General features: G+C 41.8%; 1 protein-coding gene across 1 annotated transcript in view; it reads left to right on the forward strand.

Annotated features, from left to right (window-relative positions):
- Positions 1 to 1226: 1226 nt before the first annotated feature.
- LOC138265472 (transient receptor potential cation channel subfamily V member 6-like) overlaps positions 1227 to 21850 on the forward strand; it is a 223294-nt gene continuing 202670 nt past the window's right edge. The window contains exons 1-3 of the mRNA XM_069213212.1: positions 1227 to 1275; positions 10389 to 10505; positions 13088 to 13140. Coding sequence (XP_069069313.1) covers positions 13127 to 13140 — 14 coding nt within the window. The 5' untranslated portion in view covers positions 1227 to 1275; positions 10389 to 10505; positions 13088 to 13126. The remainder of the gene's footprint in view (positions 1276 to 10388; positions 10506 to 13087; positions 13141 to 21850) is intronic.

The raw sequence follows: 21850 nt of genomic DNA on the forward strand, positions 1-21850 counted from the left end.
AAAAAGTGCTGGTACTCAGTACCGGAGAGTACCGGCCCATTTAAAGCACTGTATATATATATATATATATATACACACACACACACACAAGCGCGTGCACACACACACACACACACACCACCACCCTTCCCCCCCATCCCCATGGTAATGAGTCTGTGTGTAGCGTGTGCCACACCTCATCTACGGTTTCATCTACGGTTCTCTTATGCTTAGTAAATAGTTAATGTGAGTGTCCGGTCCAGACACATGTTATTTCTTCTCTTTTCTGTCTTCGGCGATTCCACAGTTCAGAGACACCTATTGTCTCAACACAGAAGAGCCCTGAGACCACGGTGACTGGCCGCCGACTCCGGGTTGTGGCACTGTACACATGACAGAGAAGATAACATACTGCAAACAAGGCAGAAGTTCCAAGGTACTGTACACAAAGCACGCACGACGCACTCGTGCACTGTAGACGTGGCAGATCTTTTGCGTCTGTAAAAACAGTGCAGCGCCAGAGTACGATACACAACAGGACCCCTGTGGCACTGCGAATAGTGACAGGACAGGAACCTGGCGCTGTACGGAGCACTGTACATAATCGTGTCATTAATGCCGGTACTCTATTGGCATGCTAAAGTGCAGTGCACAGGCCATTTCATCCATGGAAAGGGTCCTGTGCACGGCACTTGCAGGGCAGTATACACAGTACGGCGCACACGTGGAGGGGCACCAGAGCACGGTGTGCAATTCTGAAACTGGCACTGTGGATCTGTGCCACATTACACCTACCCAGACAATGTACATGCACTCCATATATTCGTTTTCTCACCCAGAGGGAGGTTTTTCTCAGGACATATGAATTTGAAAAACGGTCCCGGTGACATCCTCAAAAAATAAAAATAAACTTTTTTTTGTAATTAATGACGTGGAAGTGCGAAGATACATTTATTAGGGACCTGAAATGAAACGTTCCTCCTATTATGTAATACGGTACAGGGCGTGAAGACTTATTTGCTGCCGGTCATCATACTTGGTATAGGATAAAGTCTTCAAGTGCATACGGTTACAAAGAATGTTTTTGTTTGTAATATACAGTGCGAATTTCCTCGGCAGAGTCTGCATTGAACAACTTTACTGTCGTTGCCTAGTTCACCCTACTTAACGTAAACCGGTTTTTTGTGTTGTGTGAAAACAGCCCGGTTGATATAATCTGCCCTTGCTCAAGGACTTGATGTCCACACCGTCCCCAGAGGAGAGGAGCCGCTCTCACAGGACAAGAATTTATCGCAAGTAAGAGCTGACTTTAGTTATCAACGTTTGCTTCCTTTATGCTGAAGTTCAAGGGGACATTTAGTTCGGAAGATTTCAAATGGTTAATTAGGGAAATGCTTAATTTAGAAGTAACTATATATGTAACCGTTATTACATTTTAATGAGCATTGTATGAGAAAAATATGCGGTGTGGGGCTTGATAGGGAAACCTATTGTATTTAATAATTTCCGTATGTGATGTGTGATTCTTATTGTATTTAATCATTTCTTAATGTGTGATTCTTACTCTAATAATTTCTGTACGTGATGTGTGATTCTTATTGTATTTAATCATTTCTTTATGTGTGATTCTTACTCTATTTAATAATTTCTGTATGTGCTGTGTCAGCGATACTTATTGTATTTAATCATTTCGGTATGTGATGTGTGATTCTTATTATATTTGATCATTTCTGTATGTGATGTGTGATTCTTATTCTCTTTATAATTTCTGGATGTATTGTGTGATTCTTATTGTACTTAATCATTTCTGTACGTGATGTGTGATTCTGTCCGATTTGGTGCATCACAGCAAGCATTTCTTTTTCTGTATTAAAAAGTTATAACTCGAATTTAGTTAGATTTTTTTCACCCGTGAGAATTGAATGTGTGCTGCAGTACAGTTATCTTTGCACTTACCGAGCAATAACTGGACGCAGATAAGCACAGGGTACTCACGGGACAGAGTCGGGGTCCACTTTTTTGTGGATTGATTGTGGGAGGGAGGGCACTTGGAGGGGTACAATTCATAAAAGGCTTGTGCCACTTTGTTCAGCAGCACTTCAACTTTCTAGAATCTGACAACACATCAAAAGTACTTGATATAGCACTGTCTCGTGTGTTATTCCTTTCTGTAGGTTTACGTCCTCCACTTTCAGTCTATATCCTTCCACTACCTCCATAAAACCCTGCATACAAGACTTACCTTGACTTGAAACTATTGAAGGCTCCCTCTCCTCCCTTCCATCCTCTGGATGCTTCCTGTCTGCTTTACTTTTTATTATTGTATTTCTGCATACTTCCCACACCTTATTTCAGAGATCACAACCTCTCCTCCTTTGAAGCCATATGCCTGAAACTTTACAGTACTCCAGCTTATCTGGTCATCCCACCAGCAGCTCGCTTGATCTCACATAGCCAACACTAATGATCGCACCTAACTCTGCTGGACAGAAACTGGAGCACATGACTGATGACAGTTACCACTGGATTGCGTTCCATATAGCGCGGACCTCGATGTAATGTGCTTCACCACCAGGGGTAGAGAGCCACAGGTAAATGAAATTGCAGATAAAAAGCAGTTCATTAAAATCTGAACGGCAATGGATATTCTACAAGGCACGATCACGGGAAATGTTTAAAAAAATAATGGCATATAAAAAGTTCAAAGATTGGATTCATTAGCACAATTGTTTTAGATGAAAATATTTCAGCTGATGTCGGGGAAACGTTCTGGATCATATACAATTCTCAGTTGAACACTGCTTTACCCACCGTATCTCTATCGGCAGTGCCTCAAAAGCTGGGGATGTTTTATGTTTGACTTATAATTTGGTTTCTGCACACAATCTCCATTTACCATACTTGCCTCTTGGCCTTTCTTCAAAGAAGTAGCAGGGGGGTGCGGCTAGACCGGGTGCTGGCATGGATTGGGGGGCGCTTACCTGAGAAGTGCGCTGTGGTTAGCATTAACTTACGAAACTTGCAATTTTTAAAACACCTTCTGAAAAGTCCCTTGTGCCTCCAGCCTTCAGGAAGCAATTACAATGTTAAGATACTGCTTGTGATTAATATTCCTACAAGAGAGGGAACGGAGTTTTATCTTGAGGCAGTTTGATTTGCAATAAAATAGCAAAGGGGGTTGAAGTGCCTGCTGCAGAGAACAGAACTATATTTTATGTGGATAGCTGAGTGGATTAGTAAAGCCAGCCTTTACAAGCGCTTTAAAACAAATTAATATATGGAGAGATGAGAGGCACATTTGCCGGGTGGTAGTGAGGGAATCCGAGGAGGTGGTATTTGTGTTGGGGGTGCAAAAAAAGACTGTCGCACAGGGCACCACCAGTGTTAAAGCCGGCCCTGCATGCACTTCCCTCAGAAGCTCTCTCCTCCCATTGAAATATATCCTGCTTTCATGAGTAGTGAGTCCCTCCATTTCCTTTTCTTGAACTGAGGGGAAGTTACCTTCTGGCTTTTACCGTAAATAAGATTAGGCCATGAAATGACTGCCATGCTTCACTCTTTGCAGGGGAACAGCTTTTACTTGTGGAGCATAGTACTATGCAATATGCACCATCTGATGAAAAACCTACTACATCAGCTACTAAATTTCCTGGAACATCCAGTAGCAGTCAGGGCACAAGTCGAGGGTACACGCGGGTGGAGGGCATCTACCCACAGGGCGGGTCTTGGAAACCCAAAGAACCCCTGGCAAATTTTGTCAGACTATGTCCACACACGTATAGCGAGCAAGTGAGCTTCACCACTACAATGGGGTTTGGGGTCCAAGATCATTTGGGGAAAAATGTCAAAACGTTCATTTTCATTATATATTCAATTGTATTTGTTTTTAAAGCATAGTTAGTAAATGATGACCTTACAGTTCACCAGGATACAACAATATTTTATTTTGGTTCTTCAATGATTCCCTCACCATCACCCTCTAATAGTGCATCTCGTCTCTCCACAGCTCCTCTCTCACATGCATTTAATTTGTTTTAGAGCCACCTCGAGCCAGTGTAGCGTGTCGGAGCACTTTACATCACACACAGATGCAAAGACAAAGAATCATACCTTGTAAAATGGTGTATAGAAAATGTTACATGCAACAAAGGGACTACAAGGTGTAGGATACGCATGTCATTCATACTGGTGGGTATTTTTTTGTTTTTGTTTTTGTTTTTAGAGTGCTTGGTCTGGGGATGTGCAAACCCAGGATTCAGGGTTCGCTTTACTAATAAGAATGTATTTCTTTTTAAGTTTAAAGAGAACGTTTACTGATAATTAATACAATATTTAAAGGATATAAATACATTTGATGATCCCATGACCGGTACAGCCACTCTTTTCACAGGGTGGATGCTGTCTCCTCTGCAAAGAAGTTGGGCCTCACAGAAATATGCTATCCTGATGTAATTTACAAACACTGGGATACATTGAGCAGCGCCAACACAATGTCTGGTTTTGTTCCGAGCAGCAATGTGCAGGTGGTGAGGGGACTGTGATATTTTAAATTTCAACCAAGCCCAAAACAAAGACTGACATTATGGGGCCAAGAGGCCTCCTTTTGTTGGAGTTTCCTGGGTGGGAGCCATCTGGAGTCCCACATCTAGATCCAAATGCAATGGAGGGGAACACAAAGGCTTACTGCTTTTATTACTTCATAGGTACCTGAGAGTCATGCTTTTGACTTTAAGTCCCTATAAATAAGGCAAATGCATGCCCTGTAAGAATGTCAGATGTGTTTGTCTGTCCCAGTATTTACACAAATAGGAATTTAAATATGACTATTTTGTTTTATCTCTTTTTAGAAATGGGTTCTTTGGTTGGCAGTCAGGTTACCCCCTATCCAAGCAAGGACCCTCACTCTAGGCAGGGCAAAGAAGCAACACACCTAGTTAACCCCCCACTCGCCCCCTTGGTAGCTTGGCACGGGCAGAAAGCTTAACCCAGAAGCAATGTGTAAAGTATTTGTACCAACACACACACTAATACATTGAAGACACTACAAAATAGACACCAGTTTTGAAAAATAGGCAATATTTATCTAAATCAAACAAGACCAAAACACAAATCCAACATACACAAGTCAAGATATGAATTTTCAAAAGAATAATAGTATTACTCAATAGCAAACAATAGAAAGATTGATTTTACACAAAGTACCTGGTTTGTGTCAAAAAGAATGCTGCACAGGTGAGCGTGCTTCAGAAAAGTCGTCAATGTGTCGATTTCTTACTCGCAAATGAGGCCGTGCGTCATTTCTCCTCCAGTTGGGTAGGCAATGCATCGTTTTTCTCTCCATCAAGAGAGCAATGTGTTGATCTCCTGACAGGGCACCACCGATCCGTGCGGGTTCACAATGACTTTGATGCCCAGCAACGATGCGTGTGAAATCCGGTTGCACGGATCCAGTCACACAGTGTTAAAAAACCACACTGCATGGGGTTTGTGTCATTATCAGCAGCCACAAGTGGGTTTTGGGTGTAATACCTAAACCCCTTTCTGCCTTTAAAGTAGGCAAACATCAAAGGAAAGTCTCTGTTGTTTATTGGATCCTGTCTTGCCCAGGCCAGACCCCAGACACACACAAGGGGATTGGAGACTGCATTATGTGAGGGCAGGCTACACCCCAGCTTGTTTTATGTCACTGTCTAGAGGAGGTTCACAAACAGCCCAACTGTCTGTTTGATCCAGACAGGTAATCCACAAACAGGCAGAGTCACAGAATGGTTAAAGCAAGAAAATGTCTACTTTCTAACAAACAATTTAAAAACGAACTTCACTAACAGATGTATTTTTAAGTTGAGTTCATAGACCCCAAACTCCACACTTCCATCTGCTCTGAAAGGGAAACTGCACTTTAAGAATATTTAAAGGCAGCCCGCATGTTAACCTATGAGAGAGAGAGAGAGGCCATGCAACAGTGAAAACTGATTTTAGCAGTATTTACACACATCAGTACATGTCGCACCTTTAACATACACTGCACCCTGCCCATGGGGCTACCTAGGACCTACCTCAGGGGTGCCTTACACGTATGGAAAGGGAAGGTTTGGGCATGGCAAGTGGGTACATTTACCAGGTCGAACTGGCAGTTTAAACTGCACACACAGACACTGCAGTGGCAGGTCTGAGCAAGTTTACAGGACTACTTATGTGGGTGGCACAACAAGAGCTGTAGAGCCACTAGTAGCATTTGATTTACAGGCTCTGGACACCTCAAGTGCACTTTACTAGGACTTACTAGTATATGAAATGTGCCAATCATGGATAAACCAATCACCTATACAATTTCACTTAGGGAGCACTTGCACTTTATCACTGGTCAGCAGTGGTAGAGTACCCAGAGTAACAAAAACAGCAGAAACAGAGTCCAGCACACAGTCAACACCCTGGGAAGCAGAGGCAAAAGGTTTGGGGAGACCACACCGAGGATGCCATGTCTAACAGTGCTACTCATCCCAATGCAGGGAGCCAACACGCTTTACATCACACATTCATAATGTACACATTAGACATTGACAATAAGTCCTATAAGTGTGTAAATCAATTACACGATGTGTTACATAAGACAGTATGGGTTACAGAGTGTATGAGTCACATGTCCTTCAAAGGTGGTTGTGCTATATTAGAAGGATTACAAGTTATGAACTGCAAGTAACAAAACGCTCTCTGCATTAAAAGTAGTAACCCACTTACCTATCTACATAAAATAAATATCTATCAATCGCATGTCACAATATGTGCTTTGCGGGAGACACTTTAACAGTCTATGCTACTTTGATTCAAAATTGGAACTAGACAAAACACAGATGTCTCCAGCAAATGTGTTGACCTCCATAGTTATCTGACCATTAATATTATTTCCAGATTTACTGGGCACACAAAGATCTCTGCAGAAGGCACGTTAACCACAAAAGATATTTTAAAATGCAGACTTTGCAAAAAGTTTGACAGAAAAGATCTGCTGCCATGTTTCTCCTTGTTGCCATTTTCTTTGTGGCAGAGTTTACCAAAAGTAAGTTTATAAGTTGAGACTCAGATTTTGGTCGGGTTTGCATACCTTTTTTGGCAGAACCCAATGCAAAATCTAATTTGTTAAGTCTTGTAAGGTGCTCAAATGTTCTCATGATAAATGTGCTAAGATGTGTGAGGTCTTCAACTCTGATCTCACTCTGATATCACTTCTTGTGAGGTCCTAGATAGTGATGTCACATCCTGTGATGTCACATGTGATGTCACATGCCGTAAAGTCATATGCTCTGATATGTCATGCACCGATACCATTTGCATCCTGCCTAACCTGGCTAGTTCCTCTACTTATGTTTTTTTAGGACTTGTGTCCTGAATAGCAGATCTTTGAAAAAATAAATAAAATTCTAAATAAAAATTGAATAATGATACTGCATAAAAGAAATACAGACAACTTAACATCAATAACCAGTAAGATAAATCTGAAATTACTAGGAATATTCAGCAACACCGTTCAACTGATGTCCTGAACACTTGTATCTCACCAACAGCATTGATTTGTTCCACATGTAACTGGTTCCTCTAGGGCTGCTCTAAGTATTTGCTTTTGGCACATGCATGTTTGATATGGTGATTTCTCCAAGAGAAGGTCTAAGGTCCTAATAAGGAGATGGATGGTAGCAAAAGATGCTCTGTTTCACAGAGGAAGTGCGTAATCAAGAAGAGTTTCTGACTGAGAAAGTTTCTCCTTCATGTTATATGTAGTGTAGAAACAATTGATCAATAGATCTCCTTCCGGATATAGTACTTCATCAAAAATTCTCAGTCATTCTTACTGGTTTTATTCCAGGCAACAGCCAGAAAAATATAGTCCCTACCGCTCTGAACTACAGATATTCTGAATGTATATATGCAAGTGGACAAGCCTTACCCTACATAGCTGGGTTTGCCCCTTACTGGGGCCATTACAAAAAAAAACACCTAATGATCCATTTTCCAAATAATGTGGCCAAAGCTACAAGTTTCCAGGCAGTTCTGAACTAGGAACGTATAAAATTGTCTAAGTAATAGGGTAGTCTTCCTAAGCGTGGCCAGCATCACCTTAAGGATTTTTGGAGTCTGGGGCAAGACATATTGTGGTTCAGTACGACTTCAATTTTATAACACATTTTCTGCTGATTCAAGCCAGATATTGGCACACAATATTGACATTATACTTAAGCTTTCAGTGATGGGAATCACACGAAATACCCAAAATATCTCTTTCCTGTGTTCCAAAAGACCTTCGAATGACACTAGATAGAAAAATAGTGAGAAGTAGAGGTAGGTAGAGCAAGGGAGAAAGGTTGATATAAAGAAATAGAGGTGAAATAAAGAGACCAATGTCTCACGGAGATCCATGGAAAGGGAGGGGCCCTGGGTAACTGCCCAATCTGCTCATGCCAAAAAGCGACTCTGAGCCTGGGGGCTGTTTGAATGTCATCCACTCAAGAAAATCTGGGCAAATGGAGTACAAATGTGCATTTTGCAGCATGTTCTACTGAGGCATTCATGAAATGTTCCAGTCTTCTCATGATGTGACAGACAGCTTTGATCTTTCCCAGGGTTGGTGAAGTGGTGGGTCAACCAGCAAGAAATCCTAGTAAAATGGTGTCTAAATGGAGCATTAATTGGTCTAATTTCCCTAACAAACGAGTACTAATCCATAGGTCTTAAAGACAGTTTATATAATGGGGGCATGCAGTTTGATGGCAGATATTAAACTGAGCACTATGCGGAAAGTGTTAAATCTATATATTTAAAAAAATCGGTATGACTTAAGATCTCTATTGGCAAAAGCAAGCCAGATCTCCCTTGCCCTCAGATATTCAGCATTTTTCCCAAAACATGGTCATTCCATCCACTTTCTGTTACACAGGAACATATCCCTCCCAAGGCTTAACTCCCAACATTGTTGTTCTGTGTCTCTGAAGGTGGGGGTACGAGGCGTGTATAGATTTTCTATGAGATCAAGCAAGATGCCCATGGGCCATAAACTGCGTGCAGTGGATTTTGAAAATGTGGAAAAAACAACTGTAAGCGAAATGCCAGTTTAGCCTACCTATTTGAAATCCAATGGTATCACCCCTGGACTGTTTTGAAACAGACCAAAACAATATATTTTTAACATCAACACATTATAAGGTTTGTTTTGCTTGATGCCAGACCTCCATCTCTGACTTGCTGACTGTGAGATTTCACTAATTGTGACTTTTGTACCATTTTTAGCAATTTTTTCGCAAATCATCATAATTCTCTCTGGTTTCCTTTGTACATGAACACATCAGTGCCGAAGCCTGACCTCCCTCTCCCTGCCCAGTTTTGGTTGTCTGGGTCTCCCGCGTCTGGGGGTTACCAGACACGTATAGGCTATCTGTGGCCTCAGGGTGACCACAGTGCATTTCAGAAATTTGGAAAGCAAGCTGAAGGCAAAATAGCAGGCTACATGTATTTTGGATGCAGGCATCACTCCTGGATTTTATGAAAAACTTTCACAGCCATGTATTTGCTACACATCATACGGTTTCTGTTACTTAGTGCCAGAGTCTTTCAACCTTCTCGCCTGGCCAGGATGATGCTCTGACTAAGTTATTGTTCAGATTTTCTCCAAAACATTGCACTTTATTGTGTGTTGGTAGATAATGTTACACTTCCAGGATGTAAGTGACAAGAAACCTAAAGAGGATTGGTGAGTGAGGCTCCCTGTGTAGAACAGTCAATTGAAGTGATGTCATATAGAAAGGAGTCTTGCTTGATGTGATTGTTCTAGGAGAAATTCAACCAGGCTAGAAGTGACCCAAAACAGCACAAAAATGGTTGTACACATTATAATATTTAGCATTGTTGATTGTGAACGTGGTCATTATTATCTGAAAACATCCCAGGCCAAGTATAAGACCCAATCCTAAAAAGGTTGACGACAAATGAGCTACATCTACTTTCTCCCCTGGTGGCTTTGGCACAGAATTACACGTTGAACAGGAGTTGTGTACACCCTATGGATAACTCTCGACCAAATTCTCACTCTCTTACAACATCTATAGGGGCAAAGAAGGGAAAACGGCTTGACCTTTGCAAAAAGCCACTGTCATTGAGTTTTCTTACTATAGTTTGGTCTCAGTAGTTAATATACCATCTTGATAGTTGACATCTAAGGTGGGTGCACAATTTTGTGCATTCTTTCAAAGCACAGTGCGCCTCCCCTATACAATCTTAGGGATTGTATATGAAGAATGCTCTATCTCACCAGTCCTCTGAACTATTCGTAGCTTATGTAGGTAAAATATTTATTTAGTGCAATCACTGGACATTTTAAAATTCAGCCTGCGGTTCTTAGAGATATTTTATATTCTTTGTAGGTCAAACAGCGGACAATTTAAGAGTCTTAAGGGTCCCTCTCCAGTCTGAATCTGAACTGTTGAGCTACATGTGATTTGCACTGCATTGCAGCTTATTCCTGGGGAGAAGAAAACAAGGTATATTAACACTCTGAGGAAATTAATTTTAGAAGCTTGATTAATGCCAACTTGTGGTAATGTAGCAAATGTCTCCCAACGCGCTTTTGTATATGTACAGCATGTTTAAATCTTTAAATCGTTTTACATTTTCAAATGTTTACTCTCTGCTTTACTCTATTCTTTGTTAAAGGCAGTCTCTATTTATTATTTTATTTTTATATGGAGTATTTATATAGCCATGGACCGCAATGTAATGCTTACATGAACATTCTACCAAATGAGAGCAATTGAGTTTTTGGTGTTAGCAATATTTTAGGTGTTTTTATTTTCCTACATAGGAATTAGTTAAATGTCTTGTTTCTTTTCATTGTATTTGCGTGCCTTCAAAAAAGATTACTGTAATATATATTATAATAGGACATCCTCTTTGAAAGCTGTAAATCAGAGTACGAAAACACAGGATCACTGATGGGCAGTGGGGAATGCAATCGAATGACTGTGCCATACTCGCACTAACATCCAATGTATGTTAAGGAGATCCTGTACAATTTAACATTGAAATTGAACTGTAGCACACATCGCAAAAGACGGTCGATCTGTGGACTGGCGCATGCAAGATTAGCTAAGCGGGGGCACCGCTGATGAGGCAAAAGTTCCAACATAGGCCTTGAAGGTCTACGGTCTATAGAGGCAGATATCAGTCACTGTGAAGGATGACATCTCAATTAAAGGCCAACGCTCTTTTTCTAATGCCTCCAGCTTAAAGGTACTTTGTTGACATTTTCAGTTGACCAGTTAATAAATGTTTCTAGTTATTTCACTTTGAGGGCTGCAGTTGTTGCATATATTTGTTGGCTGAAGGCATATTTCATCAGAAAACAACTGACAGCTTCAGACACCAAAGGCCATTTCCAAAGTGCAACTGCATCTATACGGAATTTTTTTAGTAGTTTAGTTAATGCACAAAAAAAAGTCAGGAACGGGATACAGTGTAAACCATTTTTAATTGGTCAACTGGATTTTTCACTGGCTGACAGGTAAGGTGACCAGACGTCCCGGATTTTCCCAAACAATCCCGGTTTTTAGAGGACTGTCCCGGTGTCCCAACTCTTCTCTTAATTTTAAATAAATGTCCCGGTGTTTGGGACAAAGGTCAGATTATTAAATAAATGTCCCGGTTTTTGGGACAAAAGTCAGATCATCTAGGGAAGGATAAGTTAAAGACGCCTACAAACTATGAAATAATTAAAGTAATTTATCTGTTACTGTGAGGAAATACAGTCCCCTGTCTGCTCCCAGCAGAGAGAGGGAGTGGAGAGCAGAGAGAGGCTGGTGGGGGGCGCGTTGGGGGTGCAGGGTGGGAGGTCAAGCCATAGCTAATTTTATATATGTAGTCTTGTAAATGTATATGAGGATATAAAGCATGTAAAAATGTTTAAACAAAATCACAAACTTTTTCTAGGATTACACCTAGAAAAACGCGAATGGCTTTGGTTTCCAGGTGTAGTGGTGAAAAGTTGTTTAGCTACGGAAATGTGTAAAGGTTCACCCAGTACTTACTAAGATGGTCATTAAGAGTTTGGCGGGTGGCAGAGGCTGCCCGCCAAACTCTTCCCGCCCACAGACCGCCTGTGCGGTCTGAACCCCGCCAGCCCTAATAGGACTTCACCAGAGGGCCGGCGGGCAGAAAACATGTTTCCGCCCACTGGCCCTGCGATGAACAGGGCCTTAACATTGACGGCGGCTCCTAATGGAGCCAGTGCCAATGTGGCGGTGCAGCAGCACCCATCCCTCATACCACTGCCCGTAATTCGGACAGTGGAATGTGCGATGGGGCTGTTCATGGGGGTCTCTGACCGGCCCATGCCAATTGCATGGGCAGTGCAGTTCTGAGTCCCAATTCCACCAGCCTTTCCCTGGCAGTGGTAACCGCCATGAAAAGGCTGAAGTATGGGGACTCGTAATCCCCAGGGTAGCGCTGCAAGCAGTGCTGCCCTGGTGGATATGAAACCACTGGGACCGCCAGGCTGCCGGCTTGTGGCAACCTGGCGGTGTCAGTGGTCTGACTATGGCGGCTCCGCCACTGTCATACTGTGGCGGTCCCAACATCAGCCTGTTGGCGGTCATGCGACCAGCAGACTCGTAGTGACCACCTAAGTCTTTAAGAATGAGACCCACATAATTATTATTGCACTGAATAGCATTTTTGCATAATTTTCGCCCTCACAGTAATTCCCTTGACTGCATACGCACTGTTTGGAGCCTTTGCACCCAATCGGCATTGTATAAACTTGCAACATTTTATATAACTACAGGCTTTATAGTTGTTTTTTATTATTTAGACTGGATACATTACAAATGATGTGCATCTTATATATTATTCAAGTGGAAGCTATAAAGTGCCTATGTCTAAAAAAAAAAAAAAAACAAATACAAAAAATATATCACAAAATTGTATTATCCTGCATGGTAATGAGAGCGTTTTGGTAGACTACCCCTTGTATAAGAATGACTGCTAAATTCTCTAATGCAAAAATTCATGATGCTGCCCCAATACAAAAATAAATTGTTGTAAGAACTATTACATTTTTTTTCCTTAGGTTGTGAATACCTCAGGAAGAGGCACACCTATTACCATTATGGCAGACTCAAGGTAACTCGATAGAAAAAAATATGTAAATAAACATCTTGAAAACACTTTGAATAAAATATATTGAAAAAAGGAAACATTTTCAGGAGATGCTGCTTAGTACGTATTTCATAAGAATCTGAAATTGTCAGAAACAATAATTTTCGCCATTATTTGATGCCAGAGATGTAAGCACGTTGGACTATATATAATCCCTAAACCACTTAAGGCTGTATAAATAACTTTGTCTGAAAATGGCATATGCAAAACGATCATTGTCAGAAGCAATTGGTTTTACTACTGCGTATTTCTACACCAGAACTGTGTACAATCACATAGGAGTAAATCCCATGCCAGGGGTCAGAATGGGAGGGTCAAGACATGAGTTTGTCCCTAGTTTGTGAATATCCTTGGATTTGTGAGTTTGTTAGTATTAAAAATCTCCTCTTCGACTGGGTGGGAAGGAGATTGGAATGCTCCTAAACGAAATTAGAGGTTTAGGTAAAAGGTTTTCTGTATGGGGAAAAAACTAAAAGGAAACAAATGTGCCTTGCACGTCAGACTGCGTTTTAGGTTTCACCCATTTGGCAGCGAATGTGCTGTTTTAAGATGTAGTTTCAGTTTACAGTGTACTTAGAGCAAGCCAATGCTTATAATTAGCCAGATTAATTCACTCATTTGCTTGCTTTGTTAGCTTATGTGGGCTTTCTCTACTGTTCACGCATTTGCTCCTTTCCTGCAGCATGGGCGCATTACCTTTGCACCGCTACAGCTTAATTTTCAGCTGCTACTTTTTCTTTTTGTTTAAGCACAACGCATAGGTGTATGTGTTTTCCAGCTCGCTCCCCCTTGTTTACTACCCGATGACCCCTCGGCACGTTTGTGTTGCACTTTCTCTGCCCATGTGCTCTGCCCCTGTCCCTCTGTGATGTGCTCACTTTCCTGCACTTCTCCCTAGCATTGTTTTCTTGCCTCTGTTCACATCACTCTCTCCCTGCTTGCTTCCCTCTCCACGCCCTCTCTGTTGCTTCCACCCCACACCCTCTCTGTTGCTTCCCGCCGCTCACATTTTCCCTCCTCTCCGGCCTCCTGTTGCTGTGCCACCCCTCCCTCTGTGACTCCGTCTTCCCCTCTGTTTCCCTTCCTCCAACTCGTACTACTTTTTTCTTTTTGTATAGCAGTCAAATGTAGCCCAACGAAAAGAGAAAAAAGAAAGCGCTCGTGTCATTTATAGGTGCCTGCATGCTTGGTGCACGTGACTACAAAATAAGGCGACTTACCATGTCATGGTCTTTTTTTTCTCTTCTTTAGCTGTGTTACAGAGCATCAGTTCCACGGGGAACAGGGTCAAGCTGATTAGCATATGGCTGGGTTCAAACTGGAATGAAATGGCAAGCAAAAAATCTGATGGATTAAACCCAGATCTGTGACTGTGGTGAATGTTTGATTTGTTCTGCATTCCATCCATCATCTGTTGTTTTTGCATTTCTCACCCCATGTGGGAAAGGTATACCCAGACGTGGGTCCTGTGCTTGCTATGGCACCAGATTCAAGCTAGCCTGGCTGATAAAGGGTGATACGCTGAAACCAGTCCCAAGATGCTTGTTTCTGGTCCAGGGAGGACCTGGCCTGGCAGTTCAGGCTGCGCTATTCCCACGGGGAACAGGGTCAAGACCAACTTGCATGTGGCTGGGTTCAAACTGGAATGGCATGGCATGCAAAACAATTATGGATTAAACCCAGATCTGTGAATGGGGGTGAATGTTTTATTTGTTCTGCATTCCGTCCATCATCTGTTGTTTTTGCACAGAACTATCTGAAGCATCATTCCATTTCCTCCAAGAAATGATCAACAAATAGGATGGAATACCATATGAACTTGGCTCCAAGCATTGTTGCGATTGCTCGCAACAATTCACAAAGCTTGCTTTAAATTCCATGAATAATTCTAGCTGACTCATACAATTGAAGAGTAAGAGCCTAATTTAGAGTTTGACAGATGGGGTTACTCTATCACAAACTTTACGGATATACCGTCTACCATATTACCATTCCATTATAGCACATGGAGATTGTAATACAGCGGACAGGATATCCATCACATTTGTGATGTAGTAACCCCACTGGAAAACTTTAAATCAGGCTCAAGTCAAGATTACTATACAAAAGAAGCAACACATCACAGCAGCATTTGTTTTTAATATGCCCCTTTGTCTTTTGATGACAGGGATTCAAGTTACAAATATTTTGCTGTGACTTACGACTGAACAACTTCTAGCTCACTCCCAGTCACGGCTGGTGTAGGGGCAAAGTGGCGGGGAGGGGAGGCACAAAACAGAAAAAAAACATACCTGCCCATCGCCGCATCGCTGCTCGTCAGGCACAGGCTCCCAGCCTGCCCTGCAGCCAATCCTAACGCTGATCTCATGATGCTGGCAGCATGAGAGCAGTGTCTGGAGTGGCCTGAGTGCCCTCTATTTGTGCTCCCAGGCAGACTGGGAGTCTGCCTGCTGTCTCCAACTCGGCAACACAGTTCAGGTTGGAGAGAGCTCAGTCTGCATGTGGGATTGGCCATCCTGAGAGGGCTAGCCAAACCCACATGCGCACTGAAGGGAGTGCCCACCACTCCCCCTCCCTGCCTGTCATCCCCCATGGCCCTGCCCTCTTGAAAAATAAAACAATAATAAACATGATTTATTATTGTTTTATTTTTAAGTTTTGCAGCTGCTGGCTGGGCGACACTCCTCCGCCCATAGCGGATGAGCTGTCACTACTCCTTCCTGAATTCTGAGAATAAGTTTTCAATAAATAATAATTAAAATAAATATTATATGAATCATTAACATCTGTACCACATGTTATAAATATGTTGAGATACAATTTGCTCAATAAAACCACATTACATACACAGGAAAAAGTTTGACAGCAAACCATTAGAAATCTGTTTGTTCACCACGAAATTGGAGGGTGGGGAGGGAGTTGCCTGTAACATCTTGCAGACCACGTCACAGTGTGCAACTAAGGATCTCTGAATATATCTATACCCTGGCAAATAGAAGGTGATGAGGTCATCTGAAGATATAGAAACACTGGCCTCCAATCGCTAATAGTGGCTGAAGAAATCAGAATAGGCTTTCAGAGAGTTATTCTAAGTGCACTATAATGATCGTAAAAAAACACAAAGTACAAGTTGGACAGAGGTGATCTGGCATCACGTTTAAATTATTGTATCACAGACTTGTGGGAACCTAATGCAGGCTTGGCAACTGGAAGATGTACTGTATTGAGCCAAAATCTTGTAAGATAAAAACTGTTTTGTGAGTTAGTGATCCAAATTAAATCGGGTTTGATTGCCGGAGAGCATGATAGGAAAATAAGCCTTGACACTTTTATGTGGGATTCCATGCATTCTTTTATCTCCCCACACATGCATTTATAGGATCTTTGCAAAATGTAGTCATATTAGCAGGGTTACTGTACAAATCTGTTAGACCAAGAGTAAAATATTGAATTAATTGTACTTTAACCATGGAATCTTAGTAGTGTTACCTACTTTTCAGCAGTCCTCCAGTACCAGCAGATTGAGGTAAGTTTCAAGCTTGGTCCAGGTTGTTCTCCAAAGCATTATAGGACACAGTTTAATGTGAGCCAAGATGAAATCCAGCCCAAATTTAGCACAGCAAATAGATGTCGAGCTTCTGGAAGGGCCTGCCTAAGGCCTCCTAAGACATGCATTCTCTGTTTGCTGTATGCCTAATTGACCAGTATACCCACAAAGTCCAGCACTGTAAGTAACAATCCGGACACATATAGGTTTAAAGATCGTAACCATTTCTTTTAAGTGTTTAGCCCCCCGTTTGGCTGCAGATCTGAAGACAGATTCAGTGGTCCTAGCAAAATCAGCAATTTTGGCCAAATTAAAGGTTTGCAAGTTAAATGTTTACCAAACAAAACACCTAAGTATGGAAAGCTAGAAACCCTCCCAATACTCTTTTAGCATGAGAAGGGACATAGACCATGCTCTCATTAATGGTCAAGTCCAACAGTGCCATAAATGAAGTCAACAGAGCAAGCACTTTCTGTAGCACAGCAGTGGTCCTAGCCACCAATGCCACATTGTAAGCATAAAGCAAGGTTGGTACCTGTGAAATCCCACTTGGACGAAATCAGACCACCACTCCAGAGAACACTTTTCAATCCCATTATTGAATAACGTACACACAACCCCATTGCACTCACCTTTGTGGACTGCCCATCTGGATCATACTTTAGACTTGAAGTGACATTCGAGTGCAAATGTCTTTAAAAACACGATTTGCTCATTGCCCTCCAGTTTAGTCAATCAAGCAATCAATCAGGAATTTGTAAAGCGCACTACTCACCCGTGATGGTCTCAAGGCGCTGAGGATGGGAGGCGGGTGAAGGGGAGGGGGGGAATGGTGCTGCTACTGCTCGAACAGCCAGGTCTTGAGAAGTTTCCTGAAGGTAAGGAGGTCTTTGGTCTGGCACTGGTGGGAGGGAAGAGTGTTCAATGTTTTGGCGGCGAGGTGCAAGAATGATCTACCGCTGGTTGTAGTTCTGCAGACGCATGGGACGGTTGCAAGGGCAAGGTAGGAAGAGTTGAGATGACGGGTCGGGGTGTAGAAGGAGAGTCATCTATTTGAGGTATTCTGGTCCGGTGTTGTGCAGTGCTTTGTGAGCGTGGATGAGGAGTTTGATGGTGATTCTCTTGTTGACTGGGAGCCAGTGCAGGTTTTTCAGGTGGTCTGTGATGTGGCAGTGGTGGGGGATATCCAGGATGAGGCATGCAGAGACGTTCTGGATGCGTTACAACCTCTTCTGGAGTTTGGCCGTGGTTCCTCTGTAGAGGGCATTGCCGTAGTCCAGTATGCTGCTTACAAGGGCTTGGGTGACTGTTCATCTGATTTTGGTTGGTATCCATTTGTAGATCTTTCGGAGCATGCGGAGGGTGTTGAAGCAGGAGGAGGAGATGGCGTTGACTTGCAGGGTCATGAATAGGGAGGGGTCAAAGATGAATCCTAGGTTGCGTGCCTGATCATTGGAAGTCGGAGCGGTTCCGAGCATGGCAGGCCACCAGGAGTCATCCCATGTGGAGGGGGTGGAGCCGAATATAAGGACTTCCGTCTTGTTGGAATTGAGTTTGAGGCAGCTGCTCTTCATCCATTCGGTGATTTCCTTCGTGGAGGTAGTCATGATATACCAAAGTTTTGTTCTTTTAAAAGGATCTAGTGCTGAGCCAAGGTCCATATAAGCCAAGTAAAGATTTCCCAGCTCACTAGTAGTGTACTTTGCTGTCAAAAGATGTTGACTATAGGTGATGCCTACTCATTGCACAATTTTTGTGAATCAAAACCATTTTTTTAAAATGTAATACCTGTTAGGGATTTGACACTCGTTTAGATCTACATGTAAACAGGTAAAGCAGTGCTGTACTCCTGCTGTCTGTGAACATTAGCGTACAAGTATATGAGTTCAGAAAATGCTACATTACTCAAAAGAAGGACTACCATTATCCTCCACTACCTTTGTCGACCCTCTAAACTAGCTGAATCTGATTATTATGGAATTGTATACATGCATTGATCAGATAACAAAAACATACAAGTGAGAGCATAAGAGCTATTGGAATAAAACAATGAATGCCTCTTTTAGAGAACTGTACACAGCCAGCACATAGCGTAGTATAGGGACCAATTATATCTGCTGGAGTACAAGAAAATTAAAAAAAATCTTCTTAGTGCCTCTATATTTTATTTCATCCCGGCATTGACCAGGGTATGAAAAGAATTTAAGCTTAATGGGAAAGTATCCTAGGGAAGTCAAGAAAACCTGGAGCCCAGCTTGCCCTAAAAGAAGCTGAATATAGGCTTTGTCAGAAGCAGCTTTCAAAGACCCTCAGCTGGATCAACCAGAACCTATGATGGAAAAGGCTTTACTTAAAAAAAGCATACAGCTAAATGACATTTCCAGAGAATACATCAGGATGTCTGCTCCCAGGATTTATGTGGTGTTTTTTCCCAATCACATTCCAAGTTCCTGTTTGGTAGTTGGCATGCGATATTGATAGAAGTTGTAATTTTCTCGATCAGAATGATAAGAGTTAATTTATAAGGGGTTGAAAAAGAATGAAACTGTTTCACGTAGCAGAAGGTGTAGACCGAGGAGAATGCAGGGTCTTTGGGTCAATGTGGTCGTTACTCGATGTTGGATACATGGGTCACTTTTTGAGCCGCAGTTCCTCAGAACCACTGTTGGACGAAGATAAGGTTGAATCACTCTTGATGTTTTTGAATCGGCTCACTATAATCTGATTTAAATCAGGATGATGATGATAATGCGTCTATTTTTGTGGGCATCTGTTGCACAATCATAGTCTAGCACCAACCCAATTTGCTCACAACTTACAGCTGCCACTGTGTTCTGACCTCAATGCCCAGAAACAATAGTGCTATTCCTTAAATAACTTTCCTGCCAGTGTCACCTTGAGAGCATTCTTAAGCCGTTCCTCCATGCTACAGGGTTTGAACATAACCTCTATTAAAAATTGATCTCCAGAGATTCTAGGAATTTAAGCTCTTGATCCAAGTAGACCTGGGACTCCAAGGATTGAGTTGTTGGAGACACTATCAGGAAAAGACAGACTTACGGGTCTTCTGAGTGATCTTAAGTCCTGAAGTGACTTTCTGCAAGCGCGATGGCTGTGAACTGGGTTATAAACTCCAGAGACTATTCAAAATAGAGATTGACATTCTATGGGGAACTCCGCTATTTCAATTGGTGTGATTCGCAAGCCCCTATATGTTTAATGGGAAAGCCCATCAAATGATAACAGACAACTTCCTGTGCGATCCAGCTTCTGCAGAGTGTATCAGGCTCCCCTTAGAAACCACAAACACCTGACATGCGCAGTTCCTTTTTCAGATATTGTCAATGTAAATAGTTTAATGTGGACTGGAAAAGATATACCATTTCATACTTCTCATACCCTGCTTTGGGAAAAAATTGTAAACATATCACAGCTAACAGCTATGAATATTGCTACTATTCCAAGTTGTGACCAAGTATGACTCTGTTAGAGGACTTATCTGACTCCTTACACAGTATCATGTTTTTAACGCAACAAGAACTGTTGTTATAGTATCAGCAAACTCTTTGCTAACACTTCTGCTCTTTTTGCTAAAGTATGCCACTTTTACTTGTAGTATTGTATTTTTAACTGAAATAGGTAATCGTGCAGAAAAATGACACTGTCCCTACTCCTGACCTGGTACAGCATATCATGTGGTACAAATCCGTTTGATTTCCAACAGGTGAATAAGAAAGAAACACCATATTTTTGTAAAAACCTGTAAAGCAGCAGCTGGCAAAATGGGCAAGAGGTTAGGCCGACGCTTGTAGGGAACGAATGATTAGTACATAGGCAGGCAATGGCAATTATAATCAGTGTAATGCAACAGACTGTAAAGAACTGCATGGCACTTTGCATGAAACATACTCCTGTCAAAGCACTACATGGTGCAATATTTTGCGACTTTGAAATGTAACTCTAATTGTTACTGTTGTCTAATTGTTGTTAAATGGATACTCATATATTATGTTATGTTTATTTGTATGGTGTGCTTATCATCCAGGAGGGGAGCTAGCTTGACTGGAGTCTCTTGGAATAGCCAGATTTTCAGTTTCTTGCAGAAATCTGTGATGCAGGTGGTCACTCTGATGTGGAAAGGAAGCCACTCTAGACTTTGAGTGCCAGCTATAAAATGGCAGGGCCCAAACCTCTGGCTCTACGGTTTACGTGGCCGAGAAAAGCGGAGGTTTCTGGTTGTTGTGGGGACCTGGATGTGGCTGTTGAGTTATGCTGGGCCTTTTATGTGTATTGCCTTACTTGGTGCCTAGTTCTCCTGTATGGAACACAAGCAGTAGATATAAGCCCTGCCTCGGTTGCAACAAGTAGGATCGCCTCTCATGCAGTTTCTGTGTTCTGCAGTTAGTTTACCATGAGATCGAGTCAACTCCATGAAAACGGAGGCATGGGCTCTCCTGCAGTTTGACCAGCCCCAATAAATAGCAGCACTTACTTCTGAAAATTCAGCAAAATCCAAAAGTCTAAGATACTTAATGCTTCCAGATATGTAGTCTGAGCACTTGAGCTGAAAGATGGTTTTCATTTTAGTCAGTGCTGTGATATTTGGTATAATCATGAACATGACCTTAAACACTCCTTGCTGTTATAGTTTAATAGTTTATTTATTTCTTGAATTGGAACTCCTAAAAGGTCCACATGTATAACTGATATAAAAGTGGCATAATACATTAAAGATAAGATTCCTGAATAAAATTAAATAATAACAATTATACAATCACAGTAATATCACTCTGAGTATACATGTGGAAATTTGTCATGAGAAGTGATTTAAAATTATACAAATACAGCAGGATAAAGAAGGAACGAGCTTCTATTGTGCAAAACACTAAGGGCCAGATGTATCATCACGGCCCTTTGCGATTCAGAAATAGTGATATTTAAGAAATCGCTATTTCCGACTCGCAAAGTGCCATGTATCACATTTGCGATTCGGTAATAGCGATTTCTTAAAAATCGCAAATGCTATTACCGAATCGCAAATTGCGATACCGGCCCCATTCGCAGCTATGGGCCAACATTTTTTTGCATTTCCAAAATTGCGATTTCTGAACCAGAAATCGCAATTTT

The sequence above is a fragment of the Pleurodeles waltl genome, chromosome 11 (assembly GCF_031143425.1).
Source record: "Pleurodeles waltl isolate 20211129_DDA chromosome 11, aPleWal1.hap1.20221129, whole genome shotgun sequence".
Taxonomy (NCBI): Eukaryota; Metazoa; Chordata; class Amphibia; order Caudata; family Salamandridae; genus Pleurodeles; species Pleurodeles waltl.